Source organism: Castor canadensis, chromosome X, assembly GCF_047511655.1.
Source record: "Castor canadensis chromosome X, mCasCan1.hap1v2, whole genome shotgun sequence".
Taxonomy (NCBI): Eukaryota; Metazoa; Chordata; class Mammalia; order Rodentia; family Castoridae; genus Castor; species Castor canadensis.
This window is the reverse complement of record NC_133405.1, coordinates 52780201-52798966: the sequence shown is the minus strand read 5'-3', so window position 1 is coordinate 52798966 and position 18766 is coordinate 52780201. Positions and strand designations below refer to the sequence as shown.

The 18766-nt window shown below is 36.9% G+C and overlaps 1 protein-coding gene across 1 annotated transcript; it reads right to left on the bottom strand.

Annotated features, from left to right (window-relative positions):
• Nucleotides 1-463: 463 nt before the first annotated feature.
• Nucleotides 464-17595, bottom strand: Taf7l (TATA-box binding protein associated factor 7 like). The gene is made up of 12 exons (XM_074062246.1): nt 17530-17595; nt 16679-16757; nt 10306-10439; nt 9525-9639; nt 9243-9298; nt 4321-4362; nt 3446-3518; nt 2918-3031; nt 2294-2524; nt 1984-2096; nt 765-831; nt 464-468 (listed from the first exon to the last, which is right to left on the bottom strand). Exons 1-12 carry the CDS (start codon nt 17593-17595, stop codon nt 464-466), a joined length of 1095 nt encoding a protein of 364 aa, XP_073918347.1.
• Nucleotides 17596-18766: the final 1171 nt, after the last annotated feature.

Genomic DNA, 18766 nt, shown 5'->3' with positions numbered 1-18766 from the left:
ATCTCTTTAACAAATGGTGCTGAAAACTGAATATCCACCTGTAGAAGATTAAAAGTAGATCATAATCTCTCACTCTGTACACAAATCATTTCAAAATGAATCAAAGATCATAATATAAGACCTGGAACTTTGAAACTATTCAAGGAAAACATACTGATAATGTAGGAATAGGCAATGATTCTGAATGGAACTCCCAACAGGAAATAATAGAAAAAGAATTGACAAATAGCATTGCATCAATTTAAAAAAGCTTCTGTACAACAAAGTAAATAATTACCAGAGTAAAAAGACAGCTTTAAAATCTTTAGCAGATTTTCATCTGACAAAGGATTAATATTCAGTATATATTTTTTAAAAACTCAAAAAAGCCTAGCAAGTATGAGGTTCTGAGTTCAAATCCCCCAGTACCACCAAAAAGAAAAAAAATACTCAAAAAAAATGAAACATCAAAAGAGTAAACAATTCAATCTGTGAATGGGAAAATGAACTGAACAGACATTTCTCAAAAGAAGTAGTACAAGTGACCAACAAGTGACCATCTCTCTTGATATACTCTTAGCTATATAAGGACAAGTACTGTATCTTATTTATCAGTGTATATGCAGCACTTTTCACTCCATAGGGAGTTAACAGCAGTTGAATGAGTAAATTTTCACAAAGTCCTTGATCCACTCTGCTATCCTCACTCTTATAAAATGAAGAGCCAGAATGAGATAGGGGTAGTTCTTTATAGCAAATGTTTTCTTGTCTATTTAAAAACATACTTCTCACCTGCATACGCTTTTCCTTTTCCTGTACTGTAAGCTGCCCCAGCACAGAATACAAATGAGTCTGGAAAACAAATTGTATAAATGATCAATACTGTGTCTCAAAGGGAAATAGAAACACTGGAGACAGTTTGTTGCATAATTTGATAAGCAAGAAAACTTCCAATAATACAAAAGAGCCCTCTTTTTAGAGGAATTAGACCATAAAAACTACCTCATAACTACAGCATCATCCTATTTGATTTAAAAGCTACATAGCATTTTTTCTTGTGCAAAAATAAATGATTAAAATGCCTTCATTCTACCTTTTCTAGTTTAGCACAAATCCTTTGTCTGTGGTGACCTATAAAAGAACCTGACTTGGAATCTGGTATGGATTTCTCCTCCATTTCCCCTTACTAGGGCAGAATACTACTACTCCTAATACTACATGCAATAATAATACCACTTATGTATAAACCACAAATATACCACAATAATACCACATATCTCTCAAAATGAATTCACTTCTATTATTTTGGGGTATTCTAAAGGACACTATCCAAAATGGGTATAACTCTGTGTCAAGTTGCTCCCCTTCAATTTTGTGTAGTTGCTCTACACAAAATGAAATCTAACAAAGAATTCTCTATTTGCTTTGAAATCTCTTTCACTACAAGGAAGGATGCAAACCTGGCCTAAGAGCATGTATTTTCCATTCATCAAAGCTGTGAAACATGTATGAATAAAAATAAAACAAGATTATTTTTGTTCAAGCATACATCATAAAATTTCACCTAAATGAGTATGTTTTGATACAAAAACAGGGTTCAATCTATGCTTTGTCATTTACTGTCCTTGACAAGTTATTTAAACCTCTTTGAGTTTTAATTCTTTACTTGTAAAGTGGAAATGAAATGGTCACAGTATCTCTGTTTCAGGGATTTGAAGATGAAATGAGACAATATATAGTTATTTATGTGATGTTTGCATAATAAATGCTCAATTTTGCAATTATTATCTCAAGTCACCTGGTTCCCTCACCAAAATGCTTATATTAGATGATCAAAATTACTCAGGTAAAACAAAACAGGGATATCTTATTGGAGGCTTTTAAAAGGTTGTTTAGGTTCATGAATAAGTAAGAGCACTGCATAGAGATGACATGAGTGGAAAGACAAAGATGGAATTTTGAAAGTAAGGTATCAGAATTTCTTTATACCAGCCAACAACTTACCTTGAGGGTCAGGTTTTCCACTTTCCTGATGATATCTATTTGTCTTTGTGCTTTGCGCTGAATCTTTTTGAGACTCTTCTGAATGTAATAAATCTGCTTATGAATTTCTATGACTAACAGAAGCAGAAAGAGACTTTTATGTATTTAAATATAGGCTAAACTAATGGACCAAAATCCAAATCAAGTAAAACTCCACTACACATCTGATCAAGAACTTCTCAAACTTAGCAGTGTATCTAATATGTGCTTAGGATTAACTTTCAACACTGTTACCACCCCATACAAATCCCTGTCTTTTCTTCTGACTTACCTATTGAATAGGCACCTTCCTTTGCTTTATACAGTCCAGATTCAAACTTGGCTTTTATCTCTTTTTCTATAGCCTCTTCAGAATCTTCCTCCTCTTCTTCCTCACATTCGTCCCATTCCACCTCATCATCTTCATCATCTTCATCCTTCTCATCTTTATCATTTCCATTGTCTTCAACATAATTGTTACTGCTAGAAGAATCACTGTACATCTCCCGAAGCATATCATACTCTATTGGTTTTGATCAAGAGGGAGTTGAAAGTATCTGAAGCTTTGCAAATGACTCCCATCCCAGATGTAATTATACTCTTTACTCCAAAATTCACTGGGCAACCAGCAAAATTTATACACACTTTTCTTACAAGAAAAGTACTCCCTTCATGAAACAAGGACAGGAAATACAAAGCACTAACATTCAATCATGTATTAATCAAGACCTTCAGAGTATCTAAGGAGCCATAAAAACCCAATTTAAAACCCTTAAAGCATTGGGGAACCAATAAGAGGGAAGAAGGACAGAGCCATTCTTTTTCAGGGATTTTCCTGTGAATCTATGAAGAATGATCTGATACACAGTCAATACCTACCCTCTCTGAAGCTCATTCTCTGTCTTTACTAAAATACCTGATGCGCTATGATCACGCCTGTAGTTGTTAATTCCTGGGGACATTGGAAGGCCTGGAACATATCCTTGACTTTCTATTTCCTTGGTTTCTTCATCAGCAATGACTTCCCATCCTTAAAGTAGAGGCAGTCAAGGAAAAAGAAGGAAAGGAATGGGCACAGTTGAAAGGGAAGAGGCTCTTTGACAAAAAGTGTTATTTAATTTAGTCCAACTTTACTTGTATCTGTATTCTTAGTGTGGAGAAGTGCCTTACAGTGAATTACTTGAGTAAATAAATTTCTATTACATGTACTTACTATTCTTAGTTAGAAAGTTAACATTTCTCAAAATCCAAAGTTCTACAAATAAAAATTGGTACACAAATACCATAAATGAGGGAAGAGGATGTTGTTTAGTGGTAGAGTTTGCCTAGCATGAGCAAGGCCTGGAGTTTCATCTCCACCCTGAAACAAACCAACCAGAAGTTTGTCAGCATGTGCATATGGAGTGAAACAGATTATAGAGAAAATATTTGGTGTAAAGGATACGTGTACTGATGGCTTCAGCATCTGAACACAGCAGTCTCTTCACTTCCTTTTCCACTTCTAGAGAGTCAATGAACTGAAGCAAAGTGTGAGAGGGAACACCAGTAGTGTTATTTAACACCCTATGTTTTGCAGGAGTACCCTTTTCCTATTTACCAATGAATCCAAATGATTACACCTTATTATATGCTCATCCAACCAAAGGTGTATTTTAAATAGTGCTATTTATGAAGGAATCTTTAAACAGGATCTATATTTTTATAAAGTGATCTTATTTTCCCAATTAAATCACTTGAAACATTTAATCTTTTTAGTTTGAAATTCTATGGTAAACAAGTGCAATTCTTAGGTCTCACTTATTATTTGTCCTAATTCATACTGGCAAAGAACTGTAACACCTTGCCATTTAAGTAATTTGGTTTAAAAACCCAAATTCCTAGATTTTACTCCCTAATATCTTTATTGTTTGAGATGTTCCTACAAAAACTGGATCTTAGCTGTGTTTTCCTTTGAAACCAATTTTAGACAATTATATCTATAGCAACCAATTCACCATGCTAAAATTGAAATTAAGACTTGAAATAAGTAATTGTAAACAACCACTATTAAAAATGAACCCTAGCCTCCAAGGAATAGATTCTGAAATAAAATCAGAAAAAAAGCAGTTTGCAATACTCAGGCTCACTGGCTAAATTGAATGTTTTGCTAGCAGTTTTTGGACATTAAACAATGAATTAATTTCTTAGTGTATGTGCAGGTGGGATGGAGATGAGAAGAAAGGCTCAAAAAACTTTTATAATTTATTTCATTTTCTTGAAACTATGGAGTTACTGAATAAAACACACTAAAACAACGAAGGTATATCGTAATTGTTCTACCTCATTAAAGCTGGTTTCTTCAATTGGCTTCATATCAGGGAGCTAAGAAATAAAGCACAGTTAACAATGAAGTTGTATTATGGCTGCTATATTTAAGTAAAGGTTAAAAGCTCTACAACTATTCTTTACCTGGTTTTACATTTAGTACACACTCAGTAAATGCTGTTGACTGACAGGGTATAAAGTCAAGGCAACAAATGAATTGGAAAACTCAACATAGTAAAGATGTCAATTTTAATTCCTATTCAAAATTCCAGCATGGTTTTCTGTAGACATGGACAAGCTTATTCTAAAATTTAAGTGGAAAGATATAGGCTCTAGAATGGTTAAAACAATCCTTTTCTTTGTGGTACCTGGGTTTGAACTCACAACCTTGGTGACTGCTAGTTTGGATAAGGTCTCGTGTTTTTGTCTGGAGCTAGCTTGGACCCTGGTCCACAGAGTTGCTGGGATCACAAGTACACCCCACCCGCCTGGATTGTTGATGGAGATGGGGGTCTTGCTAACTTTTTGCCCTGGCTGGCCTCAAACCATGATCCTCCCGATCTTTGCCTCCTTAGTTGGGTTTAAAGGTGTGATCCACTGTGTCCAGCAAGAATGACTAAAACAATATTGAAAAAGCAGAAGCAATCAATTCTTCAATTTCAATACCTATTACATTGTATCAGTGGGAAGACTGACACATGGATCAGTGGAACAGAATAAAGAACCAGGGCTGGAGATGTAGCACAAGTGGCAGAGGACTTGCCTAGCAAGTGTAAGGCCCCGAGTTCAAAAACCCCAGTACCACAGTACCAGAAAAAAAAAAAAGGAATAAAGAACCCAGAAACAGACCCATACGAGTATGTCAAACTAATTTTTGGCAATGGTGCAAAATCAATACAATGAAGGAAGGATAACAAATGGTGCTGAAGCAACTAGACACACATAAAAAAATGAATCCTCATACTTGGACAAAATTAAAAATGGATTGCAGGGTTAAATATAAAGTATAAAACTTTAAAAATACACAGGTGAAATCTTCAAGATCTAGGCTAGGCAATGGTTTCTTAGATTTAACACAAAAAATAAGATCCTTAAAAAAACTTAAATTGGATCTCTTTAAAACTAAAAACTTTTGCCCTCTGAAGGATCCTGTGAAGAGGATGAAAGGCCAAGCAATAAACTGGGAGAAGATGTTTGCAAGGTATCTGACAAGAGACTAGTATATAGAATATAAAAAGAACCTTTAAAAAAACAATAAAAATGTCATGTTAGAAAATGGGCAAAAGGCATGAGCAGACACTTCACTGAAGTGGATACATAGATAGAAAACAAGTATGTGAGCTCTTCAATATCATTATCTATCAGAGAAACACAAATCAATACCATAATGAGATCACTACACACCTTTTAGAATGGTTAAAATTTTTAAAAATAGTGACAACACCTAATACTGGAGAGGAGATGGAGAACTTGGATCACTCATACATCACTGGTGGGAATATAAAATGGTATTTCCTCTGAAAACAGTATGTAAGTTTCTTATAAAACTAACATGCAACTACCATGCAACTAAGCAATACACCTGGCCATTTATCCCAGAGAAATGCAAGACTCATGTTCACACAAAAACCTGTTCACAGCTTTATTTATGTTAGTCAAAAACTGCAAAATCAGACGTCCTTTAATAGATGCACAGTTAAACAAATTGGAACATTCATACCATGGAATACTACTTGGCAATAAAAAGGAACATACTGATATATGCAAAACTGCATGGATCTTAAGGGAATTATGCTGAGTGGATAAAAAAAGATACTCTCAGATGTTACATCTGTATTATTCCATTTATGTGAAATACTAAAAATGGCAAAATTATAGAGATAGAGAACAGATTAGTGACTGCCAGGTATTAAGGACCAAGAGTGTAAAGTAGGAGGGAAGTGAGTATGGATACATAAAGGCAAGATGAGAGAACCTCGTGGTGAAGGAACTGCTTAATATTTTGACTGTGTAAGTGGACACATGAACCTACACATGGGATAAAGATGCAAAGAACTAAACACACACAAACACAAACACGAGACAAGTAAATGAGAAAGCTAAAGAAGACTGGCAAATTTCAATAATGTCAATTCCTTATTTGTGATACTCTGATTTTATAAAATGTTAAAATGGTTTACTGAGAAAAGAGTACGTGCAATCTCTCATTTTGTACAATTGCATGTGACTATATAATTATTTCAAAATAAAAAGCTAAATTTAAAAACAATGACTCCAAGTCAAAGTAATCTTTTTTTTTCATTTTTCTTTTATTATTCATATGTGCATACAAGGCTTGGTTCATTTCTCCCCCCTGCCCCCACCCCCTCCCTTACCACCCATTCGCCCCTCCCTCTCCCCCCCTCAATACCCAGCAGAAACTATTTTGCCCTTATTTCTAATTTTGTTGTAGAGAGAGTATAAGCAATAATAGGAAGGAACAAGGGTTTTTACTGGTTGAGATAAGGATAGCTATACAGGGCATTGACTCACATTGATTTCCTGTGCGTGGGTGTTACCTTCTAGGTTAATTCTTTTTGATCTAACCTTTTCTCTAGTACCTGTTCCCCTTTTCCTATTGGCCTCAGTTGCTTTAAGGTATCTACTTTAGTTTCTCTGGGTTAAGGGCAACAAATGCTAGCTAGTTTTTTAGGTGTCTTACCTATCCTCACCCCTCCCTTGTGTGCTCTCGCTTTTATCATGTGCTCATAGTCCAATCCCCTTGTTGTGTTTGCCCTTGAACTAATGTCCACATATGAGGGAGAACATACGATCTTTGGTCTTTTGGGCCAGGCTAACCTCACTCAGAATGATGTTTTCCAATTCCATCCATTTACCAGCGAATGATAACATTTCGTTCTTCTTCATGGCTGCATAAAATTCCATTGTGTATGGATAGCACATTTTCTTAATCCATTCGTCAGTGCTGGGACATCTTGGCTGTTTCCATAACTTGGCTATTGTGAATAGTGCCGCAATAAACATGGATGTGCAGGTGCCTCTGGAGTAACAGTCTTTTGGGTATATCCCCAAGAGTGGTATTGCTGGATCAAATGGTAGATCGATGTCCAGCTTTTTAAGTAGCCTCCAAATTTTTTTCCAGAGTGGTTGTACTAGTCTATATTCCCACCAACAGTGTAAGAGGGTTCCTTTTTCCCCACATCCTCGCCAACACCTGTTGTTGGTGGTGTTGCTGATGATGGCTATTTTAACAGGGGTGAGGTGGAATCTTAGCGTGGTTTTAATTTGCATTTCCTTTATTGCTAGAGATGGTGAGCATTTTTTCATGTGTTTTCTGGCCATTTGAATTTCTTCTTTTGAGAAAGTTCTGTTTAGTTCACGTGCCCATTTCTTTATTGGTTCATTAGTTTTGGGAGAATTTAGTTTTTTAAGTTCCCTGTATATTCTGGTTATCAGTCCTTTGTCTGATGTATAGTTGGCAAATATTTTCTCCCACTCTGTGGGTGTTCTCTTCAGTTTAGAGACCATTTCTTTTGATGAACAGAAGCTTTTTAGTTTTATGAGGTCCCATTTATCTATGCTATCTCTTAGTTGCTGTGCTGCTGGGGTTTCATTGAGAAAGTTCTTACCTATACCTACTAACTCCAGAGTATTTCCTACTCTTTCTTGTATCAACTTAAGAGTTTGGGGTCTGATATTAAGATCCTTGATCCATTTTGAGTTAATCTTGGTGTAGGGTGATATACATGGATCTAGTTTCAGTTTTTTGCAGACTGCTAGCCAGTTTTCCCAGCAGCTTTTGTTGAAGAGGCTGCTATTTCTCCATTGTATATTTTTAGCTCCTTTGTCAAAGATAAGTTGCTTATAGTTGTGTGGCTTCATATCTGGGTCCTCTATTCTGTTCCACTGGTCTTCATGTCTGTTTTTGTGCCAGTACCATGCTGTTTTTATTGTTATTGCTTTGTAATATAGTTTGAAGTCAGGTATTGTGATACCTCCTGCATTGTTCTTTTGACTGAGTATTGCCTTGGCTATTCGTGGCCTCTTGTGTTTCCATATAAATTTAACAGTAGATTTTTCAATCTCTTTAATGAATGTCATTGGAATTTTGATGGGAATTGCATTAAACATGTAGATTACTTTGGGGAGTATCGACATTTTTACTATGTTGATTCTACCAATCCACGAGCATGGGAGATCTCTCCACTTTCTATAGTCTTCCTCAATCTCTTTCTTCAGAAGTGTATAGTTTTCCTTGTAGAGGTCTTTCACATCTTTTGTTAGGTTTACACCTAGGTATTTGATTTTGTTTGAGGCTATTGTAAATGGAATTGTTTTCATACATTCTTTTTCCGTTTGCTCATTGTTAGTGTATAGAAATGCTAATGATTTTTCTATGTTGATTTTATATCCTGCTACCTTGCTATAGCTATTGATGATGTCTAGAAGCTTCTGAGTAGAGTTTTTTGGGTCTTTAAGGTATAGGATCATGTCGTCTGCAAACAGGGATATTTTGACAGTTTCTTTACCTATTTGTATTCCTTTTATTCCTTCTTCTAAGGCAAAGTAATCTTGTAGTGACCCAAGTTTCTATGAGCTTGAAGTAAAGATAGGAATATAAACACAATTCCTAATTTTCAGGTTTTGGATGGGATCACTTTAAACCTAGACCTTGCAATTGAAAACTAAAAGCATGAGCAGAAGTTTCAAATTCATGATTCTTCTAGGTTCCTAACAACTAGCCTATAACTTCAAAGATCAGGTCTGTTTTATCTTCACTGATATATTCCCAACTGTTAGCATACGGTGTTTGGCATTGTTTATTGAACACATAAATGAATAAACAAGTTCACTTCCAACTGACTTCCTTCCCTTTCCTTCCCATTCATAATCATTTTCTAATCCACCCAGAAGACACACAATAGCATGACACTAACCTTTTTTTTAACTTTCCGGAACCTTTTCTTTTGGACATTCTTAAGTGGTGGAGAAACTAAAAACGATACAACATGGTGAAACATATATATTACTGATGGTAGTCACATTATCTATCTGAATTCAATAAAGAGGAAAAGTCATGCTATAAGTCATGACATGACTCCTTTCCTTACGAGTGTCTAAGAGCTAATGAACCGGGGAAAAAGTCCTTGATTCACAGAGAATTAGGATTCAAAAGATAAATATAGTCAGTCGGAATGAGCAAGGTGCTGGTGACTTACTACCGTGTTTCCAGGCATATTTTTTCTTTTTCTCTGCTTTATTGGATAGGTTATTGAAGGTAACTTCTTCTTCTGGAGAGGAGTGGACATCACCTTCAGCACTGCACACAAGCATCTACATTTAACAAAAACAAAAAAGTTGACCGTGGTCCAAAATCTTGAGTTAGTGATGAATCATGATCATCTTTGCCACCAGAAATCGTGAAGGACAGAAGAAATTGATGCTTGGCATTTCAAGAAAACCAAGTATTATGTAATATATGTTTATATTCTCATATTCTCTGTCTCTGTCTTCCCCTCTCTCCTTTCTTCTTTCCTCCAGCAACAACGTATATGGACTGTGTGTTTTTAGCTAGAGTATTTACCACTGCAGAAGGAGTATGTTGAAAACACATTATCTTAGCATCTTGATTTAGAGAGGAAATCAGAAAGCACTAGCAGAGATGATGAATATGAGCCAACTTAAACCTCTAGAGTTAACATACTATTTTAGTAGAAGGTTCAGAAAAACATTCCAGATGCTCATATTTGTAAATTAATGGAAATTACAATAAATGGCAAAATGGGGGCTCTGCAAGCTATTTGGATAAATAAGGTAAGTTAAGGATCAAACATGAAAGTAGAACATGACATTTTATTCCTATGAAAATTATCTAGAAATTAGAAATAGCAATGAGCCATTAACCAATTGGAAAGGAGTACTGGACCAAAGAGAAAAAGTAGAAAGGGGTTCATTGAATGATGTGATATGAGCTAGAAGATTAAGAAAACTAGTCCATACCTGGGAAATATCTGCGGTTTTATAAAAGCTTTTTTTATCATGAGTTTTCAGACTTTCAATAACACAAGGCAAATCAACCAGCTTAGCAGAAAGTGAGACACCATCTATCTCAACAACTGTATGACGTCCATCAGCTAAAACAAAATAAAGTTAAAGTTGGTATCCTCCTAGTGAACTATTTTTTGGCAGTATGGGGGGGTTGAACTCATGGCCTCATGCTTATAAGGCAGGCACTCTCCTGAACCACTCTGAAAGCTGTTTTTTGTGTTGGGTATTTTCGAGATAGGGTATCATGAACTATTTGTCTGGGATGGCCTCAAACCGACATCCTCCTGATTTCTGCCTCCTGACTAGCTAGGATTACAGGTGTGAGCCAAAGGTGCCCCACCCCAATGAACTCATAAGCCTCTGAATAATGAAGACTTATGTGGAACAGAATAGTTTTTCAGTGAAAACTACTATTTTTCATAATGATATAACTGTGTACACAATTAGTAACTTCCAGATAAAAAGAAGTGAGAGTATGTGGAATTCTTTTTTCCCAGTTTGTTACTCCTTCAAAATTAACTAAGCTTCTTCGTAATGGTTGTGAACTAAATGTGGGCAAAGCAGTAAACACTTCATGTTCATCCTAAAAAGCAAATTCCTTTCATTTAAACATATTCCTTTTTCAACTGTGCCACTGTACATGTGTTTTCAAAAAGGTTAGATGCAGGAAGGGGTAGTCCTAGAAGGATGCTAATAAGTCTCAGGTTAAAATCTCTACTGGGCTTCACAATGATAAAATTCTATCCAACAGTCATATAGTGAACATTAAATCCTGCTCATGTGTCTCAAACATGAGTATATTTTGACACAAGAAGACTCAGGTCAAAAAAACTCTACTCAGAAGCTTCTAGACATCATCAATAGCTATAGCAAGGTAGCAGGATATAAAATCAACATAGAAAAATCATTAGCATTTCTATACACTAACAATGAGCAAACGGAAAAAGAATGTATGAAAACAATTCCATTTACAATAGCCTCAAACAAAATCAAATACCTAGGTGTAAACCTAACAAAAGATGTGAAAGACCTCTACAAGGAAAACTATACACTTCTGAAGAAAGAGATTGAGGAAGACTATAGAAAGTGGAGAGATCTCCCATGCTCGTGGATTGGTAGAATCAACATAGTAAAAATGTCGATACTCCCCAAAGTAATCTACATGTTTAATGCAATTCCCATCAAAATTCCAATGACATTCATTAAAGAGATTGAAAAATCTACTGTTAAATTTATATGGAAACACAAGAGGCCACGAATAGCCAAGGCAATACTCAGTCAAAAGAACAATGCAGGAGGTATCACAATACCTGACTTCAAACTATATTACAAAGCAATAACAATAAAAACAGCATGGTACTGGCACAAAAACAGACATGAAGACCAGTGGAACAGAATAGAGGACCCAGATATGAAGCCACACAACTATAAGCAACTTATCTTTGACAAAGGAGCTAAAAATATACGATGGAGAAATAGCAGCCTTTTCAACAAAAGCTGCTGGGAAAACTGGCTAGCAGTCTGCAAAAAACTGAAACTAGATCCATGTATATCACCCTACACCAAGATTAACTCAAAATGGATCAAGGATCTTAATATCAGACCCCAAACTCTTAAGTTGATACAAGAAAGAGTAGAAAATACTCTGGAGTTAGTAGGTATAGGTAAGAACTTCCTCAATGAAACCCCAGCAGCACAGCAACTAAGAGATAGCATAGATAAATGGGACCTCATAAAACTAAAAAGCTTCTGTTTATCAAAAGAAATGGTCTCTAAACTGAAGAGAACACCCACAGAGTGGGAGAAAATATTTGCCAACTATACATCAGACAAAGGACTGATAACCAGAATATACAGGGAACTTAAACTAAATTCTCCCAAAACTAATGAACCAATAAAGAAATGGGCACGTGAACTAAACAGAACTTTCTCAAAAGAAGAAATTCAAATGGCCAGAAAACACATGAAAAAATGCTCACCATCTCTAGCAATAAAGGAAATGCAAATTAAAACCACGCTAAGATTCCACCTCACCCCTGTTAAAATAGCCATCATCAGCAACACCACCAACAAACAGGTGTTGGCAAGGATGCGGGAAAAAGGAACCCTCTTACACTGTTGGTGGGAATGTAGACTAGTACAACCACTCTGGAAAAAAATTTGGAGGCTACTTAAAAAGCTGGACATCGATCTACCATTTGATCCAGCATTACCACTCTTGGGGATATACCCAAAAGACTGTTACTCCAGAGGCACCTGCACATCCATGTTTATTGCGGCACTATTCACAATAGCCAAGTTATGGAAACAGCCAAGATGCCCCAGCACTGACGAATGGATTAAGAAAATGTGCTATCCATACACAATGGAATTTTATGCAGCCATGAAGAAGAACGAAATGTTATCATTCGCTGGTAAATGGATGGAATTGGAGAACATCATTCTGAGTGAGGTTAGCCTGGCTCAAAAAACCAAAAATCGTATGTTCTCCCTCATATGTGGACATTAGTTCAAGGGCAAACACAACAAGGGGATTGGACTATGAGCACATGATAAAAGCGAGAGCACACAAGGGAGGGGTGAGGATAGGTAAGACACCTAAAAAACTAGCTAGCATTTGTTGCCCTTAACCCAGAGAAACTAAAGCAGATACCTTAAAGCAACTGAGGCCAATAGGAAAAGGGGAACAGGTACTAGAGAAAAGGTTAGATCAAAAAGAATTAACCTAGAAGGTAACACCCACGCACAGGAAATCAATGTGAGTCAATGCCCTGTATAGCTATCCTTATCTCAACCAGCAAAAACCCTTGTTCCTTCCTATTATTGCTTATACTCTCTCTACAACAAAATTAGAGATAAGGGCAAAATAGTTTCTGCTGGGTATTGAGGCGGGGGGAGTGGGAGGGGGCGGAGTGGGTGGTAAGGGAGGGGGTGGGGGCAGGGGGGAGAAATGAACCAAGCCTTGTATGCACATATGAATAATAAAAGAAAAATGAAAAAAAAAAGACTCAGGTCAATCTTCTAATACTAAGTGAAAAAGAAAGCTACAAACCGTGTTTGACATGATCCTTTTTATGTTAAACTTTAAAAACACTGAGATTATTTAAATTATGATCTTACACATAAAACAGAAGAAACAGTTAATACTGGTTATTTTTAGTCTCAACAATGGGGCACTGTGAGGAATAAATTTCATTTTTCCTTTTGAATTTTCTGTTTCTAAACATGAACCTGTATTGCCCTTTATTTTTAATGTCAATAAGGGTTAACTTGAGTGGTGGGATTATTTTTGGTGCCAATTTTAAAGTTTTACTTGAGATACTGTATTTTCTACTTAAAACACAGTTTATAAAGAGTAATGTTTTTTCCTTTCCCTGTGTACATGTTCCATATTAAAGTATTAAAAATGCCAAGTAATTTACTGTAACAGCCCAAATTTAAAATTAAAACTGCTAGACTACTCAGGAAGCAGAGATTGGGAATATCATAGTTTGAGGCCAATGTGGGCAAAAAGTTAGCGAGAGCCCCATCTCAAGAAACAAGCTGCGTGTGGTGACTCTATTGTGTAATCCCAGATATGTGGGAGGTGTGAGTGGGAGGATCATGGTCTGAGGCTGGCCCTGGGCAAAAAGTGTGATACCTTGATTGAAAAATAAAGGAAAAAACATCCGGGGGCATAGTTCAAGTGGTAGAGTGCTTGCCTAGCAAGTATAAGGCCTTGAGTTCAATCCTAAATACTATAAGAAAAGTTTTTTTTTAATTGTAAAGCGCTTCATTATGACATTTCTGTGCATGCATATAATGTGCTTTGATCGTATTCACCCCCTCTGTTACCCTGTCTTATCATCTCTCCCTCCTCCCCCTCCTTAAGAGTGCCCCTTTTACTTTCATGTCCTTCCCCATGAAACGCCACATGAGAGAAAACATGTCTTTGTGAGAATGGCTTATTTCACCTAATGTGATGATCTATAGTTTCATTTATTTTTCTGCAAATGACATAATCTCATTCTTCTTTATGGCTGAATAAAATTGCATTGTGTATACATACCACTTTTTCTTTATCCATTCATCCGTTGGGGGCTTTTAAAAATTAGCATAATTTTAATTAACAAATCATAATTGTATTACACTTATGGGGTTCAATGTGGTATTTTGATACATGTATACAATGTGGAATGATTAAATAATCAAGCAACTTAACATATTCTCATTTAACATATTTGGAGTGAAACATTCAAAATTTACTTTTTTTTTGTTTGGTGGTACTGGGGTTTGAACCCAGAGTCTCATGCTTGCTAGGCAGGTGCTTTACCACTTAAGCCACTCTGCCAGTCCTGTTTTGTATAGGGTATTTTTGGGATAGGGTCTGGAGAACTGTTTGCTCTGGCTGGTCTCAAACTGTGATTCTCCTGATCTCTGCCTTCTGAGTAGCTAGGATTACAAGTGTGAGCCATGGGCACCTGGCCCAAATTTACTTTCTGAAACATACATTACCATTGACGATAGTCACCCTATTATGTAAAAGCTCTCAAAACTTACCCCTCCTGACTATCTCTGTACCCACTTCCTTGCTAATTGCTCCCCAACCCTTACCAGTCTCTGGTGACTGTCATTCTACTCTTTACTAATAATTCAGTTTGTTTTTAGATTTCACATGTAAGATCATACCACCATATTCCTTCCTTCCTCTCTCCCTACCTTCCTCCCTCCCCTCTTTCTGACACGGTCTCGCTAATACAGTCACAGGTGGCCTCGAACTTGCAATCCTCCTGCCTCTACCTACCAAGTGCTGGGATTACAGGCATGGCCACTTCACCCATGTTGTCCCAAATGACAGAATTTTATTATTCTTTAAGACTGACTAGTATATCATTGTGTATATATACCATATTTCCTTTATCCATTTATCTCTAGATGGACACTTAGGTTGATTCCATATCTGGGATATTATGAACAATGCTGCAGTGTACAAGGGATTGTATCTATTCCTTCAATATACATATTTCAATTCTTTTGGATATATTCCCAGAAGAATTGTGGGACACGTGGTAGCTCTATTTTTTGAGGAACCTCCATACACAATGGTTGTACTAATTTACATTTCTAGCAATAGTGTGCAAGGGTTCCCTTTTCTCCTTATCCTCATCAATACTTAACTTTTTTCTTCCTTTTTTTTCAAGGTACTGGGTTTTAAACTCAGGGCCCTCACGCTTGCTAGGCAGGTGCTCTACCACTTGTGCCACTCCACCAGCCCAATTTTGTGCTAGGTGTTTTCAAGATAAGGTCTTGCAAACTATTTGCCTGGGCTGCCTTTGAATCTCAATTTTCCTGATCTTTGCTTCCCGAGTAGCTAGGATTGCAGGCATGAACCACTAGGGCCTAGCCATCATTTTTCTTTTTGGTAAAACCCATCCTAACAGTGAGTATATTTAATTTTGGTTGCAATTTGCATTCCCAAAATGATTAGTGATGCTGAGCAATTTTCATGAACCTGTTGGCCATTTGTAAGTCTTCCTTTGAAAAGTGTCTGTTCAGGTCCTATGCCCATTTTTGGTTTAGATTTTTGTTTTCTTGCTAATGAGTGAATTCCTTATATATTTTAGATCTTAACCCCTTATCAATGTATGATTTGCAAATATAAAAATATTATTTAAAAGAAAGTGGGCTGGTGGAGTGGCTCAAGTGGTAGATTGCCTGCCCAGCAAGCACAAGGCCCTGAGTTCAAACCCCAGTACAGCAAAAAAAGAAAGTTACATCACCTTTGCAAACAAAGAACAGCATATTCATTTGTCACTCCTCTGGACATTCAGAAATCACAAAGCTTGTAAGTAGATTATCAGCTGTACGAAAATCCCACAGTTGATGCCCAAGTTCTTCCTTATACACACTATGATAATTACCAATTACATAATTCCTACTTTCTTTCCCCTAAAAGAAGGTATGAATGGCCAGGTGCTGATGGCTCATGCCTGTAATCCTAGCTACTCAGAAGGTAGAGATCAGGAGGATCATGGTTCGCTAGCTTGGGCAAACAGTTCTCGAAATCCTATTTTGAAAATACCCAATGCAAAAAAGGGCTGGTGGAGTGACTTAAGTGGTTGAATGTATGCCTAGCAAGCATGAGGCCCTGAGTTCAAACCCCAGTACTGCCAAAAAAATAAAAAGAGGTGTGAGTAAATTAAGTCTCTTTAAACTGTGAGTTCATTAAGGCAGAGACCATATTCTACTCTTTTTCACATCTTTAGTAGCTAGTATAGTGCCTGACACATAGCAGTCTCTTAGTAAATTATTGTTCAATATATGGTTCAATGTAATAACTACTTACGAGATATGTCAATTTTCAGTTTATCCTTCATGCTGACCTTTCTAGAATGTATTAGGTTCCTGACAGTAGAAGCATGTTCCTACAAATGAGGTAAATTGAATAATCAGAAGAATTGTTTACTTGGCAGCTAGTAGAACAGACATTATCAAAGAGAGCCCTCTCTTAACTAAAACCTCGCATTTCCTTAATGTTAGTAACAGTGCATGTACCATGAGAGCCTATCCATTGTGTGAGTCAAGATGAGGCCAACTCTAACTTCATCATTGCTATTTGACAGCACAGTGCCTCCTCTCAGCTCTACATTTCTACTCCTTACAGCTGCCCTTCAGTTTCAGTCACTACAGAGTATATGAGTTAACACTAAATGAGAAAATGGCTTTGTGGACCCCATCCTTAACATCCTTAGCTTCCTAAACTAAATAATGCTTGAATATAGGTACCAATGGAAGAAGAGACTCAAACACAATGTTGAGATCAGCTTTGACAGCCTTGCATGGTGATGAATCTGCAGAAGACACAGTACTGGTCCCCCTAACTGCCCCTTCTGAGGTGACAGAAAAGATTTTAGAAGACTTTTATCTTGGCTGCCCAGGGAACAAGCTGTTCCATGTTTGTGATAAGTGACTGGATCCATCACTGTCACTGTTGTTTTGCAAGGAAATCAACCTATGTGGTAAGTGATATGTACAGGAGAAAAGAAATGCCCTCTAGAAGAGGACTTGCTTAACAGAACATGATTCCTGGGAAATGTATGTTCTGAGTTTTTGTATCTTGAAATACAAATGTTACTGAATCCAAGAACGATGCTTTTGCATTGAAGATATTTGCTCTGAGATACAACGGATCCTTACCAGAGGCAGACGCAGTATAAACTGGTTCTCAAGTTCATGAGGAAGTCCAGCCAGGTTTTTACTCATCTCTTGTTTTTGAGTTCATGAAAAAAAAAAAAAGAAAATCAAGAGTCATTAAAAACTCCTTTTGCAACTGAAACTAGATCCATGTATATCACCCTATACCAAGATTAACTCAAAATGGATCAAGGATCTTAATATCAGACCCCAAACTCTTAAGTTGATACAAGAAAGAGTAGGAAATACTCTGGAGTTAGTAGGTATAGGTAAGAACTTTCTCAATGAAACCCCAGCAGCACAGCAACTAAGAGATAGCATAGATAAATGGGACCTCATAAAACTAAAAAGCTTCTGTGCATCAAAAGAAATGGTCTCTAAACTGAAGAGAACACCCACAGAGTGGGAGAAAATATTTGCCAACTATACATCAGACAAAGGACTGATAACCAGAATATACAGGGAACTTAAAAAACTAAATTCTCCCAAAACTAATGAACCAATAAAGAAATGGGCATGTGAACTAAACAGAACTTTCTCAAAAGAAGAAATTCAAATGGCCAGAAAACACATGAAAAAATGCTCACCATCTCTAGCAATAAAGGAAATGCAAATTAAAACCACGCTAAGATTCCACCTCACCCCTGTTAAAATAGCCATCATCAGCAACACCACCAACAAACAGGTGTTGGCGAGGATGCGGGAAAAAGGAACCCTCTTACACTGTTGGTGGGAATGTAGACTAGTACAACCACTCTGGAAAAAAATTTGGAGGCTACTTAAAAAGCTGGACATCGATCTACCATTTGATCCAGCAATACCACTCTTGGGGATATACCCAAAAGACTGTGACACAGGTTACTCCAGAGGCACCTGCACATCCATGTTTATTGCGGCACTATTCACAATAGCCAAGTTATGGAAACAGCCAAGATGTCCCACCACTGACGAATGGATTAAGAAAATGTGGTATCTATACACAATGGAATTTTATGCAGCCATGAAGAAGAACGAAATGTTATCATTCGCTGGTAAATGGATGGAATTGGAAAACATCATTCTGAGTGAGGTTAGCCTGGCTCAAAAAACCAAAAATCGTATGTTCTCCCTCATATGTGGACATTAGTTCAAGGGCAAACACAACAAGGGGATTGGACTATGAGCACATGATAAAAGCGAGAGCACACAAGGGAGGGATGAGGATAGGTAAGACACCTAAAAAACTAGCTAGCATTTGTTG